Source organism: Semicossyphus pulcher, unplaced genomic scaffold (genome assembly GCF_022749685.1).
Source record: "Semicossyphus pulcher isolate SPU_LCO1_2020_fin unplaced genomic scaffold, fSemPul1.0.p SCAF_5, whole genome shotgun sequence".
Taxonomy (NCBI): domain Eukaryota; kingdom Metazoa; phylum Chordata; class Actinopteri; order Labriformes; family Labridae; genus Semicossyphus; species Semicossyphus pulcher.
The window spans coordinates 8,770,078-8,793,265 of NW_027211726.1; the positions used below are offsets into that span (position 1 = coordinate 8,770,078).

At 40.9% G+C, this 23,188-nt stretch overlaps 1 protein-coding gene across 1 annotated transcript; it reads left to right on the forward strand.

Moving 5' to 3' along the window:
• Positions 1-1,046: 1,046 nt before the first annotated feature.
• Positions 1,047-22,945, forward strand: slc44a4 (solute carrier family 44 member 4). The gene is made up of 22 exons (XM_069681089.1): positions 1,047-1,207; positions 8,488-8,536; positions 8,777-8,850; positions 10,913-10,991; positions 11,424-11,523; positions 11,613-11,738; positions 12,829-12,889; positions 13,100-13,220; positions 14,153-14,236; positions 14,373-14,485; positions 15,030-15,152; positions 15,674-15,773; positions 15,933-16,025; positions 16,156-16,258; positions 18,392-18,651; positions 18,951-19,045; positions 20,418-20,521; positions 20,676-20,749; positions 20,848-20,918; positions 21,049-21,143; positions 21,243-21,327; positions 22,378-22,945. The coding sequence occupies exons 1-22, from the start codon at positions 1,168-1,170 to the stop codon at positions 22,491-22,493; spliced, it is 2,166 nt and encodes a 721-aa protein (XP_069537190.1). The 5' UTR covers positions 1,047-1,167; the 3' UTR covers positions 22,494-22,945.
• Positions 22,946-23,188: the final 243 nt, after the last annotated feature.

Genomic DNA, 23,188 nt, shown 5'->3' on the forward strand with positions numbered 1-23,188 from the left:
AATTGCAGAAAGGCAATTACAGTTGCAAAAAAAATACATGCATATGTATAACTAAGGATATTTGCAACTAATCAAAAGGGTTGAATAAGAATTCAGATATTAAAAGTATCAATATCAGAGTAAAAAAAAAACAAGTAAAAGTCCTTCACTGGAAATGTTTCTCAAGTAAAAGTATAAAAGGAAAATGTAATTAAGTATAGGAAGGGATCTTTAATTAGGTTATTGCTCATGCAACATTTAGATGATTTTATGGATGTACTTGGTTGAGGTTGATTGTGTAACTAGAATTTCTTAACAGACTAATCTGCCGGTTTTTATCTCAAGTACATAATTTACAAATGCACATTTGTATTTAAAATTTCAGAAAATATTGATGCTTTTGTAATTTATTTTTTCCAACCAGAAGTCCAAAACTACGGAAGCCCTTAGCGGACATGCATCCATACATTTTATGTACTCCGTTTTCCCATGATAACGAGTTATTTCTGGTCGTTTTCTCGATATCTAAACTTATTTTTCCTGTGATCTCTGGAAAACAAAGCTGGGTTTTCTGTGATAGGTTCATTTTAGTTATTTTCTCGAGGTCTAGACATATTTTTCTTGTTATCACGGGAAAACAGAGTAAAATAAATCTATGGATGCATGTCCGCTTAGGGCTTCCGTACATGATATATCTAAATGGTTTAATCATTTACAAGGAAAGTATCTCCATATTTCAGAAACATAACTTAAATTGTTTAGGCAAGAAAAAAAGTCTTGAACCATTTTAAAAATGTGTCAAAATTGGCAGTTTGTTTCCAGTGGAGTAAAATGGTCACATTTTCCCTCCAACTTGTAGTTGAGCAGAAGTATAGCAGCATGGAAAGAAAAGTACTGTATCGCTCGGTGTATACCATCTGATGAGGAGTGATTTTCCTTCTTAATAAACGATCTTTGTAAAAGGCTCAGGTGCGCATCCATCAGCAGGTGCGCTCGTGTCGTCACTGCTTCTATCTGCAGGAAGGAAAAAAAGATTTTCTAACTTAGTTACCGCGCTCGCTCGGACACGGTGGAGCTCGTTCAGGAGGCGATTTTAACATTTTGTTTGTAACGTTTCGAGATTATTTCGAGCACCGGAAGTTGTGTTTTCGGAGCTAAGGAGGAAAAAGGTGGAGGTTGAAGCGGAGAATGGGCAAAAAAAAGGAAACAAATCCGGACTCCGAGTATGGTGAGTTGACATCGCCCGTTACCTCAGAGGGCTCACTGTGTGTATCTGACTATCTCGAGTTAACTAACCAACTATATGTGTCGTGTCTCGTGCTCCGTTTTTTCCGAATGAGATGTTTCAAGAAAAGTTTGTTAAATTAAATTTACAGACAGATTTTCATGATTAACTTACGTATACGTTAATTTTAAGTTTTTATATTTCACAGGTAAATATTTAAATTGATTCTGCAGATTTGTTTCTTTTAATATCTAAATCCAGCTAATGTTTTTGTTTCAGTATCTGAGAAAAACTGTCATCTAGGGCATTCTACGTCATGCTGTTTATCTGCGTGCTAACATTGCCAGCAATAAACTTGGTTTATTGGTTTACTGACTACATATCAATATATGTCATCATTTATTTATAGCTGAACATCCCTGACACATGACCTAATTAAGAAGAAATGCTAACAGTATTTTATTTGAACAAATGAATCTCAGCATATGAAACAAATACTTGAAAAAATCTACCACGCTGTCATCTGAACATTCTCTTATAATCAAACAGTGTAATGTTGCAACAAAGACTTGTTGGTGATGAAGCCTATAAAGACTGGTGCGACCTGTTTGGAATCACATTTCCAGTTCTTGTTAATGGGACATGAAGCTGGAAATGCTGTTGGCAGCTTGTATTTTGAGATATTTTAACTCATACTGATTAAAATCTGATCTATTTAGTGCCCTTGTGGTGTTAAATTGCATCTCATTATTAATTTAATGTAAAATAACTTCCCCAGAAAAAGCTAAAGGTTAACTTGTTGCTTAAACCTGTGACCTTTATTTCAGTTTTAAAAGATTTACCCTCTAATAACTTCCTCTATATAACTTCCAACAATATTCAAACCCAGAGAACTCTTTGATTTACAGAAGTTATGGTGCGTTTTGTTTGAAAAACAACAGATGATACGTCAAAGATTGAGGAAGTTGTCAGACTGTTTTACGTTAGCTAGCGTTAGCGCTACTCTGCCTACAACATGACATAAAAGTTACTTTACAAAGTGTGAATTAAACTTAAATACATTACCTCTTCTGTGAATGCGATTTCTACCTGATTCACATTATATGGATTTTCAGTGGCAATAGTGGTTGTTTAACAAATACTCTTGCCATTCTTGGGTTGTCTCCTACGGTGGCCATCAAGGGAAAAACGTGCTGCATGGACCTAAATAAATTTTACGAGGAGGAGCGGCTGCAAAAACATAAACGATGCAAATTAAAAAACAAATATAAAAGAGAGAAGTGTGCGGCAAATAAAAAAGCCCGCTGAAGAAGGCCGAAACATTTTTCTGTTGCATTAGTTTTTTGGGTTTGTGTCTTTTTGACTTTGTATCGTTTATGTTTTTGCAGAAGGTTTGCTGTTAATACATTTGTTTCAGCTCACGTCCTCTGTTGTATTTGTAACGTTTGTTAAATTTGCAGCCTGGTTCTCCTAATGAAAATCTTCAGGGCTGCTGCAGCACCGTATATATGTACGCAGTGCAAGTTGGGAATCATGATTGGACGACTCAAAAGGCTCCCCGGTATGTGATTGCCATTACTGGATGACTCGCTGTCAGTCAAACTCCTCTCTATGGCAACACGCAACATCAAAGCCCCCAAAGAGAAGCCTCATCAGTCGTACTCGTTACTACTCAATACGGTCTCAGAGCAGACCATCGTCATGGCTGCGTCTGTGCCAAGATGATACAGATACAATTCAGTGTCATACTTTTTGAACAGGTTATATAAATGGGCCAATAATATCATTATTAGACGGGCTACTAACACCTTGACTTTTCTCTTTATAAAGACAGGGTACTACAGGTAAGAGTGCTGTATCTTGGGTGGAAAAAAAGTGACTTGACTTGCCTTAACTAAGGACTCGACTTGACTTGGCTTGTCCAAGATAAAAAGGACTCGAGACTTGCTTGAGACTTGGACCAAATGACTTGAAACTTACTTGGGACTCGCTCACAACACTGATTGTTATAACCAGGGGTTAAATCAGTACGGGGCTGTCCGAGGCTCAACCCCCGGCACATACGGCCACACTTTCACCACAAGCCGGTCCGGGCTGTTATGCACGACGCCGATGAGAGTGTTTGTTATCTTGACGAGCTGCTCTTGCTGGCTTACTCCAGGGAGGAAGCTTTGTTATAAACGGTTAAATCACATCTGTCGAGCCTCAACTTCACAATAAAGTGGTGGGACGTGCCCCCTCCCCATCCAGCTCATCATCTGCAGGCTATGTGACAGAATTGAGCCCCGTCAGGATGAGAGTCAAGATGAGAGACTGCGCAGCAGAGGGTGGAGGTGCACGGAGTAGAAACACTTTATGGACCTGTTGCGTTTTAATAATCGTGATCTCAATTATTGACCAAAATAATCATGTCTGTATCTGTCAGCAGAATCTTCCAGCTGCCAGTGCTGTGGAAATTCAGAGCTGATTTCCTTTGTAGGACTGAAACATGTCCGGCCTGTGACTGTGTTTGATTTCCAGCCTCTGTCATGCGTTCAGCAGAGATCAGTCTCCTGCATCCCTGTTTACTCACTGTGGTATCCCACGTATTGATAGAGTATCCAGTCTATTGACAGTCTGGGAGGTTTTGTAAGGCTACAGTAAATAATCCCTCCCTGGAGGTAAATATACATGACTCGGCAAATAACTTATGACAACATGAGAGAATAACACGCTGACAAAAGAGGGGACAACAAGTGTTTGAGCTGACACTCGTGGCGTTCTTCTTGCAGCTGAGCCTGTGCTTTCAGTACAGCCCTCGTATGTAAACTCATCTAATTGCTTCCTGTTAGGTCTCTATTGTACCACACGAGGAAGTAGCTTTCATTTTGCAATAAAGCACGAAAAGGCTTCCTTATTCACAATTGTTTAACTGGTTTTGTGACTGATTCAGTTCAAACGTTGCTTTCCTGTTGTTGGATGTTTTGACGCTCAGTGTTGGGAAATAAGTGACTTTGGAGGGGTTTTTTTGGCTGCAAATCATTGACCGGGTCATTTGTTACGGCTGCAGGAAACAGGAAAAGACTGAAGTCTGTTTTTAATAACAGGCTTGTTAATATAGCTAATGTGTAAAGCAAAAGAATCGGTTCAGGTTCAAGTCTCTATTTATCGCCGAATGAGGTAACACAATGGTGATTGAGCCTGTGGCCCACTGATGAAAGTGTTGCGCTCAGATGAAGGCAAACAGTCTAAAAAGGAAAGCGACCGTCAGCCAGGAAAATCAAGAGTTACAACCGGAGCCAACCGTGGACGTCACACATGCAACACTGTCTGGATATCTGGGAAGTGTGCTCCCGCGATTACAGTTTATCACCATAGGTGGCGCCAAAGAGAACGAAACTGAGAACTTCGAGATTACAACTTTAAAGTTCATATAACAGAAAGACGAAAGGTTCATATTAGGTCAAACTTGTTGGAATAAGTACTATACATTTTATGTTGTGTAGTATGTTACTTCAGTGCTGCACCTGTAGATGATCTTCTTGAATAATTGATTCATTATTTGGTATTCAGCATGTCAGAAAGTTGTGAAAAATATCGATTCGTGTTTCTGAAAGCCAAAGACAACTTCCCCAAATGTCTTGTTTTGTCTCCAACCAAAAGATATTCAGTTTACTGTCATAGAGGAGAAAAGAAACCAGAAAATACTCACTTTTTAGCAGCTTCAATTAAGGGATTCTGTTCTCAAACCAAACAAACAGATTCAGATTAGTTTACAGCTAACTGATTAGTCGTTGCAGCTCTATTGGTTTTATTTTGAAACTGACGTGAACACACGTCTATTGAATTTTCTTTCTGTTGAAGCTGAATTAGATCAATTGATCAGATCGACAGACAATTAATCATAATTTTCTGAATAATTAGCTGTTATAGAAGTTAGCTTTCATTTACCTAGAAAAAGTACAAAAAAGTGACACTTAATTTCAGCGCCATATGTTATGGTTCGGACTTTTGGTGGGACAAAACGAGCAATTTAAACTTCATCTTGTGTTCTGCTAAAGAAAAGAAATGCTGCTCAAAAAAGGAAAATTTTGCAAAAAATTCCCACAAAAATTTTGCAATTAATTTATGAAAATAAAGTTTATCCCCTCTTCTCCATCAGCCATCTTTCAGCCATCAATTCAATCACACTTTTGCACACATAATTGACCTTATATTTTACAGGCCTTAGTATAAATGACACTTTAGTAATTCTTGCGTCTCTCCTGGGAGAGTCCAGGTTACCAATTAACTGTGCTGTCATCTTCCTGCAGTAAAAAAAAAGGGTGAGGTTTGTACAATAAACCAAACAGTCCTTACAACATATATGAAGATTATGTATTGCATGTGGATTCTTTTGGTCATTCTTTGTCAACTCGTTGATATCAGCAACCGTATATCTTCATTTGTCGCCCCAAATGACGGATAAATGTTTTTATTCACAAGAAGCCGTTCCCTCTTCAGCCGGGGTCGAGTGATGACCCTCACACCCGCCGTCTTTTTACATTCTGCAAACCAAAGCTTTAACCGTGTCCTGCAGCTGGATTGTCTGGGGTTCAAAGTTTAAAGGTTTTAAAGCGGTCTTTACGAGGACATAAACACTAAGTCCTTTGTATGTGCAGCACAGAGTCACAGCCAGCCATGTTTCCATGTTGTCGCTCACTCTGAACACAGAGTCTCCAGGCAGAGCTGAAATCTGACACTCAGAGCTACAACAGGCCGATGAACGGGTTCCTTTGTTCAGACAAGTTTATATCACTGCACATTTTAGGATTGTTTTATATTATTTATTTTTAAGGTTTCATATCATCAATCAGTTACTGCATCATATTGTGTGTTTATCTCAGATTTGGACGTTCAGTTTCAGATTTTATCGCTTGAATTTATTCCCTCATTTCTCTCCCTCCTGTGAAGGCTTTTACTGTAAAACATCTGCTCTCTGTTTAAAAGTCTATTAAACCCCAATATGAATCACCACTCTATGTGTTATTCATCAGACGGACTCTTGGACTTTGCCGGTCTACGAGCAGTATTAATGGCGTCTAACTTATTGTATCCTGGTTGAAGATTTGCATCCTTCTCAGGCGGCTGCCGGCAATGTTGACAGACATTGGCCCCTATTCAAATTACAGCCAGTGGAGATAATTTGGCTCCACCTGCTATTAGAAACGATTATGGTGAGCTGCATCGACAAATCTTCCATTCCTGTGGACCAATCAATTCACCGCAGCATGCTAGTATTTGCATGTTTCGGGCCCCTCGTGGCAACCTTTAACCCCCATTCGTTTGCATCTAAATGACTGCTGCATACTTATTTGTGTCACCCGGACAGCTGCCAAATCGTCGTCGTCTAAATACTCAAAGCAATCTTGTGTGTTTTTCCTGCCTGACAGGATAATATACTGGATGCTGATTGAGCCTCACCTATCTGACTCTCATGACAGGACTGTTTTCAGTTTGGATCTCGTCAAACAAGTTCATCAAATTGTCAATTATTAACCATTAAAATGATTAAAAGTCAATGACCAACCCTCCTAGAAAGGTCCCTATATTCAAATGTTATTCAAATAACTCTCATTGCTGAGTCTCAACTCAGATGCTTTACTCGTGCCCTTGTGATGAAGTAACTCCTTGCTGTCAGTATTTTCCTCTGTTCCAGGAAACACTGAGACTTTTCTTTACCGTAACACAGTCGCCTCTGTTTTAGTGTTATAGCACCATTGAGCAACTAAACCATAAATATGTGACGTTTTTCTTTTTGTCCACCCTAGTTTTTTTCCTTATTGACGTACAATGTAATACATTAACTCTAAGAAAAAGACACATGAAGGCTCCTTATTGCTTTAAGGACACAAATATAAATTATAGAGTGGGTGAATGATCCTTTTTATGTCCCTGAAACTCTTGCTCTTAATGACCCATGTTTAAAGTTGTAAGCTCAAAGATCTCAGTTTCGTTTCTCTTTGGCGACACCTATGGCGATAAACTGTAATTACGGGAGCACACTTCCCAGATATCCAGACAGTGCTGCATGTGTGACGTCCACGGTTGGCTCCGGTTGTTACTCTTGATTTCCCTCGCTGATGGTCGCTTTCCTTTTTAGACTGTTTGCCTTCATCTGAGCGTCGAGTTTGTTTCTTTTTCTTTGGATTTTCACTTATTTTTAAAGTTGTATCTGTAGCCATCCATCTTTTCTTTGTTTGTTCAGCCATAGTAGATTACTGTTTACTTGCAACACTCGCAGAGACCGGAGGAGCAGCCGCTTAGCTCCGCCTAACCTCTCTGGCAGACCAACCACTGCTGGCTGATAGAGAACGCGTCACTAACTGGGCCCGATCAGACAGCGCTGCTTTTGTGTTGCTGAGCGCCTCGCATTTTTCAGCCCCTTGCACCTTGTGTTTTTTAAGGAAACGCTCCGAGCGCCTCGAGTTGAAAAAACTTCAAACTTCGACGTCATGGGCGTTTTTTGTCATTGTCCAATCGGATGAAGGCAGGCCTTCTGTCAGTAGACAATAAAATAGTTAGGTTAATGACCACTATGATCCAGTGGTCACTAACTGGGCGGCACTTGGGATTTTTTCCATGAAAGTCACCACAGTCTGTAATACTGCAAATGCAAAGGCTTTCATCAGTGGGCCATAGGCTCAATCACCATTGTGTTACCTCATATCGATAGTGAATTAACAGACATATATAGAGCTGCAACAATAAGTTTACTATATAATCTGTCGAACAACAGAAACATTGTCAACAATTTTTGGATAATTGGTTAGTTAACAAAGTAGTTTCAGCATGCAAAAACTTCAATAAAGGTAATTTTAAGCCTCTAAAATACGAACAACTTTTGTTTTGTATCATCTTAAACTGACAAAACAAGACTTTCTACTGCATCAACTTTAAAAAACATTTTACAGACAAATGGATTAATTGATTATTAAAAATAAATAAATTGCAATTTAATCGAAAAAGAAAATCATTGCTATAGCAGCCCAAACAGAAATCCCTTAAAGACTCTAAAGGGTTTTAATGCACATTATATTCCACATATTTCCACAAGGACACAAAGGCAGATTAAATCAGCCGTGCATTTCCTTAAAGTGGAATGACTAAGCCATTAAAAAAGTTAGTGATAAGCTAACGTGTCCTTGATAATCTCCAAACAAGGAAGTTAGATGCTGACGGTGTAACAGTTGTTTGGGAATGTGTAAAAGTTATTTATGACACTTAATGAACTGCTTTGCTGTGTTGCTGTTTTTTCCCCCCAGGAGACCCGGCTGAGTTTGACCCAGGCTTCACAGGACCCATAAAGAAAAGGTGAATCTCTCTCATTAGCTTGCAGCTAATCCCGCGCTAACTGACTCCTTTACTCCCCTAACCCTCAGTCTATGTGGAGGCTTTTTAACTGACTGTCAGTCTTTGTGTGCAAAGCTGACATTTTGTCCGCTGACTTTCTGTTGACTGATGAAATCAGATTTTTCACCCTCGAGGCGAACTTCAACACAAAGCTCAGCCTGCTCACTTTAACCTGTCGCCGTCTGTGTTTTTCCTCCTCAGGGGGTGCACTGATATAATCTGCTGTATCCTGTTTATGGCGGTCATTCTTGGCTACATGGTGGTCGGAGCTTTAGGTGAGAGTAACCGGAAAACACCAACACAGGCCTTTGAGTCCACTCCACATTCACTGATATCATCAGCACTCATTGTTTTCCATTTACACTGCCTCTCTGGTCCGTTCGGTTTTTCCACTAAATACCTCGTCTCAACATTTCGGGACACACAGAATGAGAAGATTGAAACCTCAACACATTCTCAAAATTAACATTCTCACTCTCTTTATACATTCATTCAATACAGAGTATATTTCCAGAATATCCCCCAGGGATTAATAAAGTATTTCTGATTCTGATGAAGCTACAGCTAGCAGCCTGTTAGCATAGCGCAACTAAAGGAACAAGAGCAAAGCCTTCCTCTGTCCGAAAGCGAATAAAATCCGCGACCAGCACCTCTTAAGCTAACTTATTGTCCTCTTGTTAGTTGAGTGTGTACAGGAGCTAACATGAAAAAACAACAATTTGTACCAGCTGTTATTTCTTGGCCTGGCAGCAGTTGCTCCTGTTTGCCTTGCAACTTCCTGGTGCTGAAAAAACTTGTCAAAGCTTAAACAAATACGATTCTTACTTCTGCGTTGAAAACCGGGCACACCTCGTAGCCCATGCTGTATCCTAAACTGTAGGCTAACTCAAAATTTGTCATTTTCACCAAGCTAGCTGCTTCTTCCTGTAGCTAGCCTTTATGGCTACGTTTAGCTAATCAGCTGCTAGCTTTAGCTTCATATTTGATGGACAGATTTGAAAGTGGTTTCAATCTTCTGATCTAATTCTTGCCACAAAAAATGCCAAACTGTTCCGTTAATGTTAAAGCTCATGTCTGTCTCCAATGCTTCATCCCATATCACTAAAGTAAAAGGCAGATTACCACACAAGGAAGACGTCTGCAAATCATAACCAAAGTTGCATATGATCGAAACAACACCACAGTGTTACTAGCAAAGTGACAAAGAGTTTCACAATGATTAAACTCTATCTAATTCTGTTTGTGTATTATTTTCCACTCTTTTAGAAACACAATTCTTTTAGTGTATAGATCATCTCTTTAAATTCTTAATCCCTACATTTTAAATCATCTTTAGAACATATGTAATTTTAGTTGAGTACTATTATTGTGTCAAAGTACAAACAGCTGATTTCCAGTGACCATCCCGTCAGCGGATCTCTATTGCCCTGTCATCAAACTCATTCCAACACTCTGGGTCGTCTCTCTTATCTAGAGTCAACAGACAGGCCTGATAGGTAATGCAGTCACCTCATGTGTGTCAGAGTGCGGCCCACATACTCAGCTCTGTCCTTCTTCACAGGCCGTAGAAAAGCAGGTCGGCTAGATTTGTTGTAGCGGTGAGGCGGAGAAACCTGCTGGTTAGTTAACATAGAGTGGGCTGGATTTAATCCCCTTTGACAGAGAATTAACCACCTCTAGCTTGTGTGTACCATCAGGTGGTAGTACAAGACATTACAGTTTACACTACATTACAATCATGTCGACGGCAACTACCAATAAGTGCATCCAAACCAAACTTCACAGGCTCAAGAGAGATGTTCATTTACACCTCTCATGGTTGGACTAATAATCTGTTAACTGCTGGTGTCATACAACATTTTATGATCCAAACTGAGCAACAGGACTTTAAGTTTATTACACTGCAAATATTTTAATTATAGTTATTAACATACTTTATTTTTGAACTTGTTGATAAAGTATGACAACAGGAAGTGCAGAGGGAATGGAGCCAAGGTTTCCAACAGATACAGAAAAGGGTGCAACACGTTCACAGTCCTCCTCAAACAAACGCCACTAATGTGCCGTCTTTGTGTTTGTGCTTCTTGTCAGTGAATAAAAAAATACACAAAGAAGAAGAAGAACGCTGGATTTTTTTATTTTTATTTTCTAGAAGAGCTTGAGGTTATTTTTAGCTTGCCCCCCCCCCCCTCTTTTTTTCACTTTCTTTTTTCTTTTTCACACGTTTTTCTGTTTTTTTCCAAATTGACTTAATTATTTTATCTTTAAAGTTCAGTTTGGTTATCAGCATTTTCTTTTAATTCATGCCTTAACGTCTGTTTTTGGTCTTTCCCTCAGCTTGGCTCTATGGAGATCCTCGTCATGTTCTCTATGCAAGAAACTCCACTGGATGGTTCTGTGGCACCGGACCTAATGCGTAATTTACTCTCTTACACCTTCTCATATCAGTTTTTAACATAATAATAATAATTATAAGACAAATTATTTGTATAGCGCTTTATAAAGTAGTCAAAGGCACTTTACATGATAAAAAAACAATAACAAATGCAGTAAAAGCATACAGAGAAAAACAATCAAGGTAGAGAACTTACAGTTAAATATATATATCTATATAAAGAAATAAAAAGATCTACGGAAGCTCTTAGCGGACATGCATCCATACATTTTATTTACTCCACGGGAAAACAGAGTAAATATAATGTATGGATGCATGTCCCTTAAAGGCTTCCGTACAGATTTAAATAGGTGGGATTTGAGTGCGGTTTTGAAAGAGGGGAGTGACGGAGAGAAAGAGAGAAATGTTCCAACCATGTTTCTGACATGTTTCTTTTTGTCTTCCTTCTCTCAGAAAAAAACCCAACCTGTTCTACTTCAACATTCTCCAATGTGCCACGTCTGTCAATGTTATGGCAACTGCTCTTAATGGGTTTCAGTGTCCAACCACACAGGTAGTTACGGCTGCTCCATTTATCAGTTTCTGATCAATGTTCTGTATTCTGTACTCCCCTGATATAATCATCTTTTCCACCACCTGTAGGTGTGCGTGGAGAAATGCCCCACTGACTTTGCGGCTGTGACACCATTTCAATATCTCCAGAAGCCGCCAGACGTGTTCAACCAAAGCCTCTGTGTGCCGTCTTTAGACCTGGCTACAACTGAACTGGTAGGTCCCATTCATAAACCTGTTTGCAGTGCCTAGAGGACGATGCCTGGAGGTCAAAGGTCACAGTAACCTCACATTCACATAAATGTGTTAGCAACGGCATGAAATATGTGTCCACACACATGCACGTGAATGAATAGCATCTAATTAACCCTTTTTTTCTAAGCTTAATTCTTTTTAAGGATTAAAAAAGAAGATGGCCGACCAAAGGAAATGTGCCACATTGAAATGCTAAGAAAGGGTGCCAGTTTAGCTCAGCGGTTAAAATTGGCGGCCCATGTACAGAGGCTATAGTCCTTGATGCAGCAGCCCTGGGTCCAACACTATCCACTGCCCTCCTATCCTAATAAAGGCACAAGAGCCAAAAAAAGCTACTTGCAGACTGTTGCAACACAGCCCAAATACTTGATATTAAGTCCCGCTTTTAACAAGGCAAATAACCAATCATAATTAAGGATTTTGGTGTGGCACTTGGGGTGGCCAATCAGATTTCAAGGGGGGCCCATGCCACCCCTGGCCATCCCTCTGGATCCGCCTCTGTCGGGTCGAGAAACAGGGTGGAAAAATGATTAATAAAGGATGTCTACTTCTTCTTCTAAGTGATTGATGTGTGAACTCTGTAGGCCTACTTTTGCATTTTAAGTCATGTAAAATACACTCAAATATTTTCAGTATACAAATATGTCCCCCGGCCAGCCGTCCACTGCTGGATGTTAACCGGGGCAGGTGTGGCTCAGTCGTGAGTCTTTCAATCGGAAGGTTGAGGGTTTGATCCCTGGCTGCTGAGAGCCATCGGGTGTGAATATGTGTGGGAATGTTTAGCTGTTTGGAGAGTGGCAGCCTCTGCCATCAGTGTGTGAAAGGGTGAACGCGACATGTAGTGTAAAAGCGTCTGAAAACCAGGAAAGCGCTATATAAGTGCAGTCCATTTCCCATTAAACTGCAGCAGGACTTGTTGGTGTGCACACGTGCTAGGCGGTAATACGAGTTTTGATTTACTTGGACAGGAAACATTTTGGTACCAGAGTTAAACCAGCAGAAGAAACGTGACACATTCATCCATTCACATGTTTCTTCTTTTTTTCCCCAGACTGTTCAACAAATTGTGGATAAGGAGCTGTGTCCTTTTTTCCACACGCCCACGACCTCTGGTGAGTGAAACCGCTCCTTAAACGTTGTATCGTTGCATTGTTGCATTGTCTCTGTGGCTCTAACTGTTGTACGAACCCTCAGATGTACGTTGCTCTGGACTAAAGCGCCTGCTTAATCAAACTGTAACATTCTCTCTCCTTTTTGGTTATTTTCATGCTATGTACAGTACATGTATCCATTTTATGATGTGATTATTTCTCTAATGTTAGTGCTGGGAAGGTGTTTGCCCGATATCGCACAATTCGGGAATATTCCTCCAGCGTTTTCCAGTGTTCCGGGATTACCCTCCTCAATCAACGACACAGTCGACATGATCAAGAACGGCACTGGGTAAGACACAACGGATCACTGACCGAACTACATGTTGAATTAAAACACCTACCTACGACTATGTATACAATAGTTTTGCCCTTATTGTGAAAGAGACAAAATTCCTTCTATGTTAGATTAAATTAATTGAATATTTAACTTGTATTCCGGTTCACATGAAGCCGTGCATTTAGAAAGTGTTTCTCTTTCCGACCAGAAATGTGGGATTTTCTTTGCCTCTATCCAAACACCAACCTAGTGGAAAAATTAAGACACATAAAGAAGCTATATAAATGTGCAAAGAAGTCTCCTAAAATATCAACCATATCCCATGTCTTGTGGAATATGGCTAAATTGGAGACATCCAAAGGGAATATTCTGTTAACATGCCCTGTATAATATTTGGGACGCACACACACTTTAATAACCGTGTTTGTTTCTCGTCCTCTCCAGCCAAGGGTGAGTTTTTGTGTTGACTTCTAGTGTAGCAGCTGTTTGTAGTTTCCCCGTGTGGTTTTGTAGTTGCACAAAAACAGCCTTAGAGCGTCGTGTGAGCTTAAATGTGTAGTTTTCCTACGTCCCACAAAAAAGCACTCTCTCTCTCTCGCTCTCGACGTGCGTGGGTTTATCTCTTCCCTCTCTCAGTTCACTCTCTCTCTCTCTCTACGTGTGTTGGTTTATCTCTTCCCTCTCTCAGTGACCTTTTTAGCCTGTCTTGCTTTTTTTGTCACCCATAAAAAATCCTTGTAGGAGCTGACCGTTGAACATGGTATCTGATGGTATCTACCTATTTTTCCCCCACTACATAACCCAGAATAGGCTTTGTCTGTTTTATTAGCATAGCATTACTACTTCCTCGCTGCAGTAGTTTTCGCACACCCTTTGCTTTCTCCGTCACTGCTTAAAGAAGAACTGTCACCAGCACAGCCTGTCCTCACCTCTGTCTCCCTCAGGGACATTGTGAACGGATTCAATGCCAGAGAGATCGGCCTCCGAATCTTTGAGGATTTTGCGTCGTCATGGCCGTGGATCCTCCTGTGAGTTGCCCCGCAGGACAAACACTGCACACACGCTGCCATCTATTGGCGGAGAATCAGAGATAACAGATTTTAATGTGCAGAAAAAGCATCCACTGTTTAATCTCCCTCCTTGCCCACCTCTCTCCTCTCTCAGCGGTCTGATCATAGCCATGGTGGTCAGCATGCTGTTCCTGCTGCTGCTGAGATTCACCGCTCCGGTCATGGTGTGGGTGCTCATCGTAGGAGTCCTGGGCGCTGGAGCGTACGGTAAACACTGCCCCTAAATATGTTTGTAAGGAGTTAGGATATTATTATGATTATTATCCCTTTCCTATAGTTGTTTGTGCTTGTGAATTCACTTCAACATGTGGAACAGAAAGTCTGCATGTGCAACGATGTGGCCCGAGAATACAGTAAAGCTTTGCTTAATATGAGGAAGCTAATGAATGCATGCTATCCTGCAGGCTTAACTTCTCTCATGAACGGGTTAAGTTTGAAGAAAACAAAGCAGACAACATCAGTTTATTTACATCAGTGGTTAGCGCCTCGCAGCGAGAACGTTTGTAGTTCGAGTTTGGACAAAGAGGGCCTTTCTGTGTGGAGTTTGCATGTTCCCTCCAGGTGCTCCGGCTTCCTCGCACAGTCCAAAGACACGCTCGATAGGTTAAATTGTGGCTCTAAATTGCTGCCGAGTGTGAGCATGAAAGGTCGTCTGTCCGGCCCCCACGGCGACCCTGACCAGGATACGCTGTATAGATAACAGACTGATGCTGCTATTTTCCTCTGAGTTGCTGGAGTGTTTCTCTTGCAGGGATCTGGCACTGCTACTGGGAGTATGACAACCACAAGAAAGCCTCTGCTACCATCACTGACGTCGGCTTCACCACCAACTTCAACGTTTACCTGCAAGTCCAAGAGACCTGGCTGGCCTTCTGTGAGTCTTCTATTAGCCTTTTGCAGGGATGGCTGCGTGCAGGTCGAACATGTCATTCGGTCAGATGATGGATGCAAAGTCAGACTGTATTTGCGATGTTTCGACCAAGCAGAATTTACTCCAGTAGAGAGGAAACGAGTGGTATAAAAGTGCCTAAGGTCTTCACAATCAATGTGCAAAATTAGATGCCAAAAGTTGACCCAGATTTAAGGAGGTTTTTTCTCTAATTGAAAAAATATAAGCACCATAATGATACAAACACATTATAAAGAATACAGGAATAAGAGTCCTTCTCTTATTTAAACAAATAAAAGTGACGCTGCAACTCATCAAAACTGGAGCAAGACAAGCACCCAATCACAAGCAGTATCTGTATATACAGAACACAAGATAACTTAGTACAAAGAAACCAGAAATCTGACTGCTTTAGTGCCAAAACAAGTTATTCAATAACACATGGGAGAGGAGAGAGAGAGAGAGAGAGAAATCTTTTTACACTTCCCTTTTCTCTCCCCGCTCAGTGATAATCATTTCTGTGGCCGAGGCGATCATCCTCCTGACCCTCATCTTCCTGCGGAGCAGAATCCTCATCGCCATCGCCCTCATCCAGGAGTCCAGCAAGTGAGTCACCAAGACAGTAAAACACCATTCAGAGGGGTTTTATCTCCTAATGAACCGAAATGATAAACATTTTTATTGTGAGTTTTTAAGTGTAAATTAGCGTGAGGATACAATATGGCCTCAGCATAACCTCATGATGTGTGTGTTCACTGTCCACAGGGCGATCAGTCACATGATGTCCTCCCTGCTCTACCCTCTGGTCACCTTTGTTCTGCTGCTGGTGTGTGTGGCTTACTGGGGTGCCACTGCTTTGTATCCTTTTAACTGTATGTCTGCGTGTATGTTTACAGTGTGTACTGATGCATGCATCCACTGTGTGCTCATTTTAACTCTTCAGTCACGCCTGTAGTCCAGAGTTCTTCTCTTTAACTGATGTGTGTAGATATTTGGCCACTTCAGGAGACCCGATCTACAGAGTGGTGGCGCTAAACGCCTCCGTGGGCGACTGTGTGAGCCTCAACGGCACCGTGGACTGTAACCCTCAGGTGAGTGAAGGAGTGAAATTTAGATCTAGAGTGGAATCCGTGGTTTGCTTATCTGACGGGAATAGGGTCAATTCAGAGTTAACCATTTATTGCCAAATGGAAATACAGTTGTGTTTGGAGCTGAGCTGGGTTGAGTGAAAAGGAAGTTGCTTTTAAATGGACCGCCTTGTAGAGAGAAGCGGCTTTGATCGGTGTGTTTCTGACTAGCAATTACGATTCAATCAGCAGGCTGTCAGCTGCTTACAGCTGGGGCGTTTGACTTCTGTGTCCTGCATGAACTAACGCACAGCTTCATGAGAAACATCAGTATAAAAACACAGTTAGCGAGAATGCTCATTTTCATCCTTAGTCCCGAGGCAGGTAACAGAAACAGAAAATGACAGTATACATGTACAAATATTTCAAGATTGAAATGATGTCATTTCTGGTTTGACAAAAGCTTTTGTTTGAGATGGTCTTAAGAGCAGAATATGTAGGGCACTTCCTTACTGCAAGTGGCAGGCTATTTCAATATTTACTTCTCTTTTTTGTGGCAACTCACAGCCCCCTCTAGTGGTGCCCCTGATTCCAATATTTATTTATATATATATGTATCGGGACAAGTATGAAGCAAGTAAACCGATGCCATACATTACAGCATTTATAGCCTTGGCTAATTTGCATTGCCCATCCCGAGATGGGCCTTTAAGATACATAAAATCAACAACTAATACTCAAGAGACGGTACGAAACTACGGAAGAGGATTAGGGCCACTGGAAAAAAAGTCAGAATTCTGAGATTAAAGTCAAAATTCTGACTTTTTTTCTCTGAAAAAAAAAAAAATAAATAAATTATTGGAATTTTCAGTGGCCCTAATCCTCTTCCGTATGAAACAGACTCAACCATCAAACAGATATAAAAATACAGGATACAAAATATCCTACAATAAAACTTCATGTAAAACAGGAAGCACAAAATCATACATGACTATAAGACTGAGCCCTCTTCAAAAACTGTTTCAGATTGAGTTTTAAGTGCTCGCAGTCAGGCTCCAGTTTGAGCTCTGCAGGCATTCCACATATCCATCTCATTAGATGCTCCCCTTGTTGTGGAGCCTGATACTCTCAGTGGGACCACGAGGTCACTGAGCAGCTGAGGAGCCTGATGATGTCAGCATTTATGTTTTAGATTAGCAAATTTAATACAATTATCAAAACTTAACATATTTAATTTTTTTTAGCACATCACAGTGATGTGATCTTATTGGCTTCCTGTCTAAAAATCTGGCATTATTATACATCATCGACGACTTTAAACATAATGCAAGCCTATTTTAAAGAGTATTAAAGAGCAGCTCCAGTCCTGTTTTAAGACATATAAAATGCTCTGCTCGAAACAATAAATTGTCTGATATGTTTTTCTGCAAAATGTGTTGAATTAGTACCTTGTAGTGATTAGTAGTAGTGAGCTAAAATTACGTTGACGGTTACAGCTGGCTCGCTCATCGCCAAGTGGTTGCCATAGGTTACGCATAATGACATGCATAGCGTTACCCCGTCAACTAACGGGATTGGCTCCTTAGGTTTATGACATCACAAACCCTGCCAATATGAAAACGTGTTGTTCAGCCTGTCCTTGGTACACTGCAGTTTAAAAGCAGACAGGCCCAGCCATGGAGATGACTGCTGATGTTGTCCCTGATATGTCTTGTAGCACATGAAGAACACCAATGTTTTAACATCATTGTGCATTTTATGATTTTTATTCCATTTATCTTTTAAGCTCTGTTGTCCGGGTCTACAGAGCACACGCGCCTGTTTGTATAGTAGCCAGTTGTGTGGCTGTATGTTATATCAAGTACTTCTAAGCTGTATGCACTATTGCCCGAGGCAAACTTCCCCTCAGGGACAACAAAGTATATCGTATCTTATCTTAATAACACCCAACCTGCATTAGCTGTCAAAAATAAGCTTGTTTACACACCTTTTTCACCTGCCTTTTTAGTCCAAAATGACTTTATATCAGGCTCTCTGCTGTCATATCACCACAACACAATCTAATACAGAAATATAAAAACATCCGTCTTCAAACCTGAATATCAAACCATCTATAAGAGTTAAATCTAACCTCATTCTCCCGCCTCCTCCTCTCAGAACTTCACCTCATCCTCTTACCCAGACTGCCCCACGGCCAGCTGCATCTTCATCAAATACAACGACGAGGGTCTCTTCCAGCAGAACCTCTTCAACCTGCAGATCTACAACGCCGTGGCTTTCCTCTGGTGTGTCAACTTCGTCATCGCCTTGGGGCAGTGCACGCTGGCGGGGGCCTTTGCCTCCTACTACTGGGCCTTCAACAAACCCGGAGATATCCCCATGTTCCCCCTGTCTGCCAGCTTTTTACGCGCACTCAGGTAGGATTAACGAGCTGCTGAGAAACCTGTTAAATACGTGTTGTTGTTGAGTACTTTTAGTGACATAATTGCATTAATTGTCCAAGAAGGGTTATGTAGAGAGAGGCTTTTTTTACCCCTTGGATAAACCATAAATCAGAGAACAGACTGCACTTCTCTCTCGGGCTCCTAGAGGGCGCATTAGAGCTACATGTTACAGTTTTAACCCTGATACAGATTTCATCTTACGTGTAAAATGATGGATACTTTTAGATCCACAAAGTTACCACTGAGACATGATCCTTTTCTTTTCTTCTCAGGTACCATGTGGGCTCTTTGGCATTTGGAGCTCTGATCCTGACCCTGGTGCAGATAGTGAGGATCATTCTGGAGTACATCGACCACAAAACGAGATGTAAGAGTGACGTACGCTCGTTTCACTTTCTGAGATACCTTTAAGAGCACTGAATTTGTTTGTCTTCTCATTCTTTTTTGTGCGCAAGTGTCATGTGTAGTTTGTTAGGATCCACATTAAACTGTGACAACGCAGCTAAAGCCGTTAGCTAAAGCCGTTTTCCCACTGGTCAACCACTGGTTTTTGCTTAATGGGAAAGGCTACAATCGGCATTCAGACGGCATTGATGGGAACACAAAACCCGTGTCGACACGCTAATCTCCGCCCCCTTTCCGGCGCGATGCTATGCGGTGTAACTTCTATGACTCCTCGTCATCTCAGCTACAAATTCCGCCCGTCTCCGTCCGAGCAGCGCTCAAACATCGTTCCAAATTTGTCGGCGCCGAGTTTGATACACAGACTGAATGAGTAATAGATACAATAAAGACCTAACCACCGTAACATCTTCACCGTTTACCAACCCTGTTTCGGGCGCGTTTCTGACGTCAGACGGTGACGCAGCAGAAAAGAGGCTGACAGGAGTATACTTCACTGCCAATGGGAAAAGAGACAATCTATAAGCGGGTCTTCCCGGGTCTGAAAAACTGGCGTCAACATGCTAGCTTCAGGTGGGAAAGGTGTATAACATCACAAGGCACTGAATTACAAAATATACAGGACGGGACTAAACTTGGGGACAAGCTATTGATAATATAATAAAATATATACAAATAATTAAAATCCAATCATGGAAAATATCCACCAACGTTTGGTGCTGATTAGCTTTCATTATTATTAATTGTTAATATAATTTGTTGGAGGGCTGCACGGTGGTGCAGTGGTTAGCACTGTTGCCTCACAGTTAGAAGGTTCCTAGTTCGAACCCCGGTTCAGACGCAGGAGGCCTTTCTGTGTGGAGTTTGCATGTTCTCCCCGTGCATGCGTCGGTTCCCTCCAGGTACTGCGGCTTCCTCCCACAGTCCAAAGTCCCAACCTGCTAGTTTATCTGAAGCTTGAACATTTACAGCGGATGAAAGTGCAACTTTTAATGTGAAAAGGGTATTTAAAAAAAAAAAGGAAATTTAAGGACGAATATCTTTCTCTAAATTGATGTATTTTGATTCCAGTGTAAGTCAACGATTAAAGATGTGTGATTATCTAAAACAATGCACTGTCACTAATCAGAGGTGTTTATTTTAGGTGATAAAAGTTTTATTTTAAATATGCAGACTTGAGATTGAACCCGGCCACAACTCTCATGTCACTTTGCTTCCCACTGGATATTTGAATGTTAAAGATGTGCAGCTGCATTCTTGTGCAAACATGTCTTCAGAAAAGAGACAATATCACAAATGTAATGGTGTCAAAAATGGCCGTGTTTTTGTGTCTCCAGCTGCTCAGAATCCGGTGGCTCGTTTCATTCTGTGCTGCTTGAAGTGCTGCTTCTGGTGTCTGGAGAAGTTCATCAAGTTTCTCAACAGGAACGCTTACATCATGGTGAGATCATCATACTGTTGTACACTTTTTCTTCTTATTGTAACCATTGTTGTTGTAGTAATAATTAATGTGTGTAGCTCTCAAATCAAACAAGGTGCTATCACAAGGGGAGCTTCTTTTTTACTTAAAACACATTGAATTGTTGTCTTGACAGATTGCTGTTTACGGGAAAAACTTCTGTGTCTCAGCCAAAAACGCGTTCAAGCTGCTCATGAGGAATATAATAAGGTTTGTGCTGGAGTCTTTTTGGTCTGCATGTTGTCTGACCTGAATATATTTGTCTGAGAGACGTAGCGAACAGTCTCGTGTTTCTCCGTCCCCCTCAGGGTGGTGGTGCTCGATAAGGTGACAGACCTGCTGTTGTTCTTTGGGAAGCTCCTGGTGGTCGGAGGAGTAGGTAAGGATGTTCGGCAAAAACCCAGTCACAAAAAATGCATAATAAAACAAAAACAGATGGAAGCAACAAACGTATGAAAACACCAGCAGATATAATAAAAGTGTGTTTTTCAATCTCTCTCTTCCTCCAGGAGTTTTGTCCTTCTTTTTCTTCTCTGGACGAATTCTGCTGCCAGGCGACACCTTCCGCTCTGAAACCCTCAACTACTACTGGATGCCCATTATTGTAAGTCACACATTAACCTCTCTGTTTTCCACAGTAGTCATTCACATACATGAGAGTACATTTCTGATCTTTGTGTTGCCTTGTTCCTCCTTATCGTAGACGGTGGTGTTTGGCAGCTACCTCATAGCTCATGGATTCTTCAGTGTGTACAACATGTGTGTGGATACGCTCTTCCTCTGCTTCTGTGAGTACATGTTCACGGATTATTAAATAATGGAAAAGTTTTAGCTTAAAGTTATAATCTCGAAGATCTCAGTTTCGTTCTCTTTGGCGGCACCTTATGGTGATAAACGGTAATTGCGGGAGCACACTTCCCAGATATCCAGACAGTGTCGCATGTGTGACGTCCACGGTTGGCTCCGGTTGTAACTCTTGATTTTCCTCGCTGACGGTCGCTTTCCTTTTCAGACTGTTTGTCTTCATCTGAGCGTCCAATTTGTTTCTTTTTCTTTGGATTTTCACTTATTTTTGAAGTTGTATCTGTAGTCATCCATCTTTTCTTTGTTTGTTCAGCCATAGTAGATTACTGTTTACTCGCAACACTTGCAGAGACCGGAAAAGCAGCCGCTTAGCTCCGCCTACCCTCTCTGGCAGACCAACCAATGCTGGCTGATGGAAAACGCGTCTCTAAGGGCCCGATCACACAGAGCGCTGCTTTTGTGTTGCTGAGCACCTCGCATTTTCCCGCCCGTGCGCCTTGTGTATTTTTAAGGAAACGCTCTGAGCGCCTCGAGTTGAAAAAACTACAACTCAAAGCAGAAAAGCGCCCAACGTCATGGGCGTTTTTTTCTCATTGTCCAATCGGATGAAAGGCGGGCCTTCTGTCAGTAGACAATATAATGGTTAGGTTAATGACAGCTATGATTCGGTGGTTGCCTTAACAACAGTAGAAAAAAAAGGCTGTAGGCTTCAACGAAAAAGGCAGTGCTGTGCGCCTCGCGCTTTACAGCCTGAAAAACGCTCTCTGTCTGATCGGGACCTAACTGGGCACCGCTTATGATTTTTCTCAGTCTGTGATACTGCAAATGCAAAGGCTTTCATCAGTGGGCCATAGGCTCAATCAGCATTGTGTTACCTCATTGGGCGATAGATAGTGACTTAACAGACATTTATTTAAATTAATATCTTCGACATTATAACTTTACATTTGCTCAGTTTTATTTGAATGATACAACAAAGCACACAGAAACCAGCTCACACGCTCTGCTCCTCATGTCGTCTCTCCCCCTCACAGTGGAGGACCTCGAACGCAACGATGGATCTCTACAGAAGCCGTACTTTATGTCCAAAAACCTCATGAAGATCCTCAGCAAATCCAACAAAGCACCAAAAAGGGGTAAAAAGGACTGAGCATCATTTTACCTCCAGAGGTCATGAAACCACACAGACTGTCAGATTATCAGGACACTTTTATTTTTACACTTTTAGAACATGTTTCGTTGTTGTCACACAAGTTTACCAAAAATGATTTTGCACTTTGTAATTATTTTGTATATTATTTTTGTATGAGCATGAGTAGTATTAATGACCGTTCACATGAAAGGACTGATCGTGTGAAATTTGAATGTAAAGTTTCTCCATTTGTTTAAAATCACTTTTAATTGGGCTCAAAAGAACTCCTTTAAAACGTCTGCTTCATTTTACACTGATATTTCTGCAGCTTTAGTTTTTACTATTTCTGCTGAGAATGTTTTATAGAGAGAAACTCCTCCGACGTTTCTTCAGATGGAGCAAAACAGATGTTCTTAAATATCATATATTTTTAGATATTCAAAAGAGAGGTTATTATATAAATACATTTTTATGACAGATTGTTATTGATTATATTGAAAATAATGTAATAAAGTTGTAAATATGTCTATTTAACTGTGCGGATGGCATCAAATTACATTTAAAACATGATGAACCCTATAACTGTCTTTACACCGTACATCTGAGCTGAAGATCATCTTGACAACCAGACTCTGCAAAAAAATTCAGCTTTGCCAGCTGTTGTAATTTTCAGTATTTAGAGCAGTGGTTCTCAACTGGTCTGACCTCAGGAC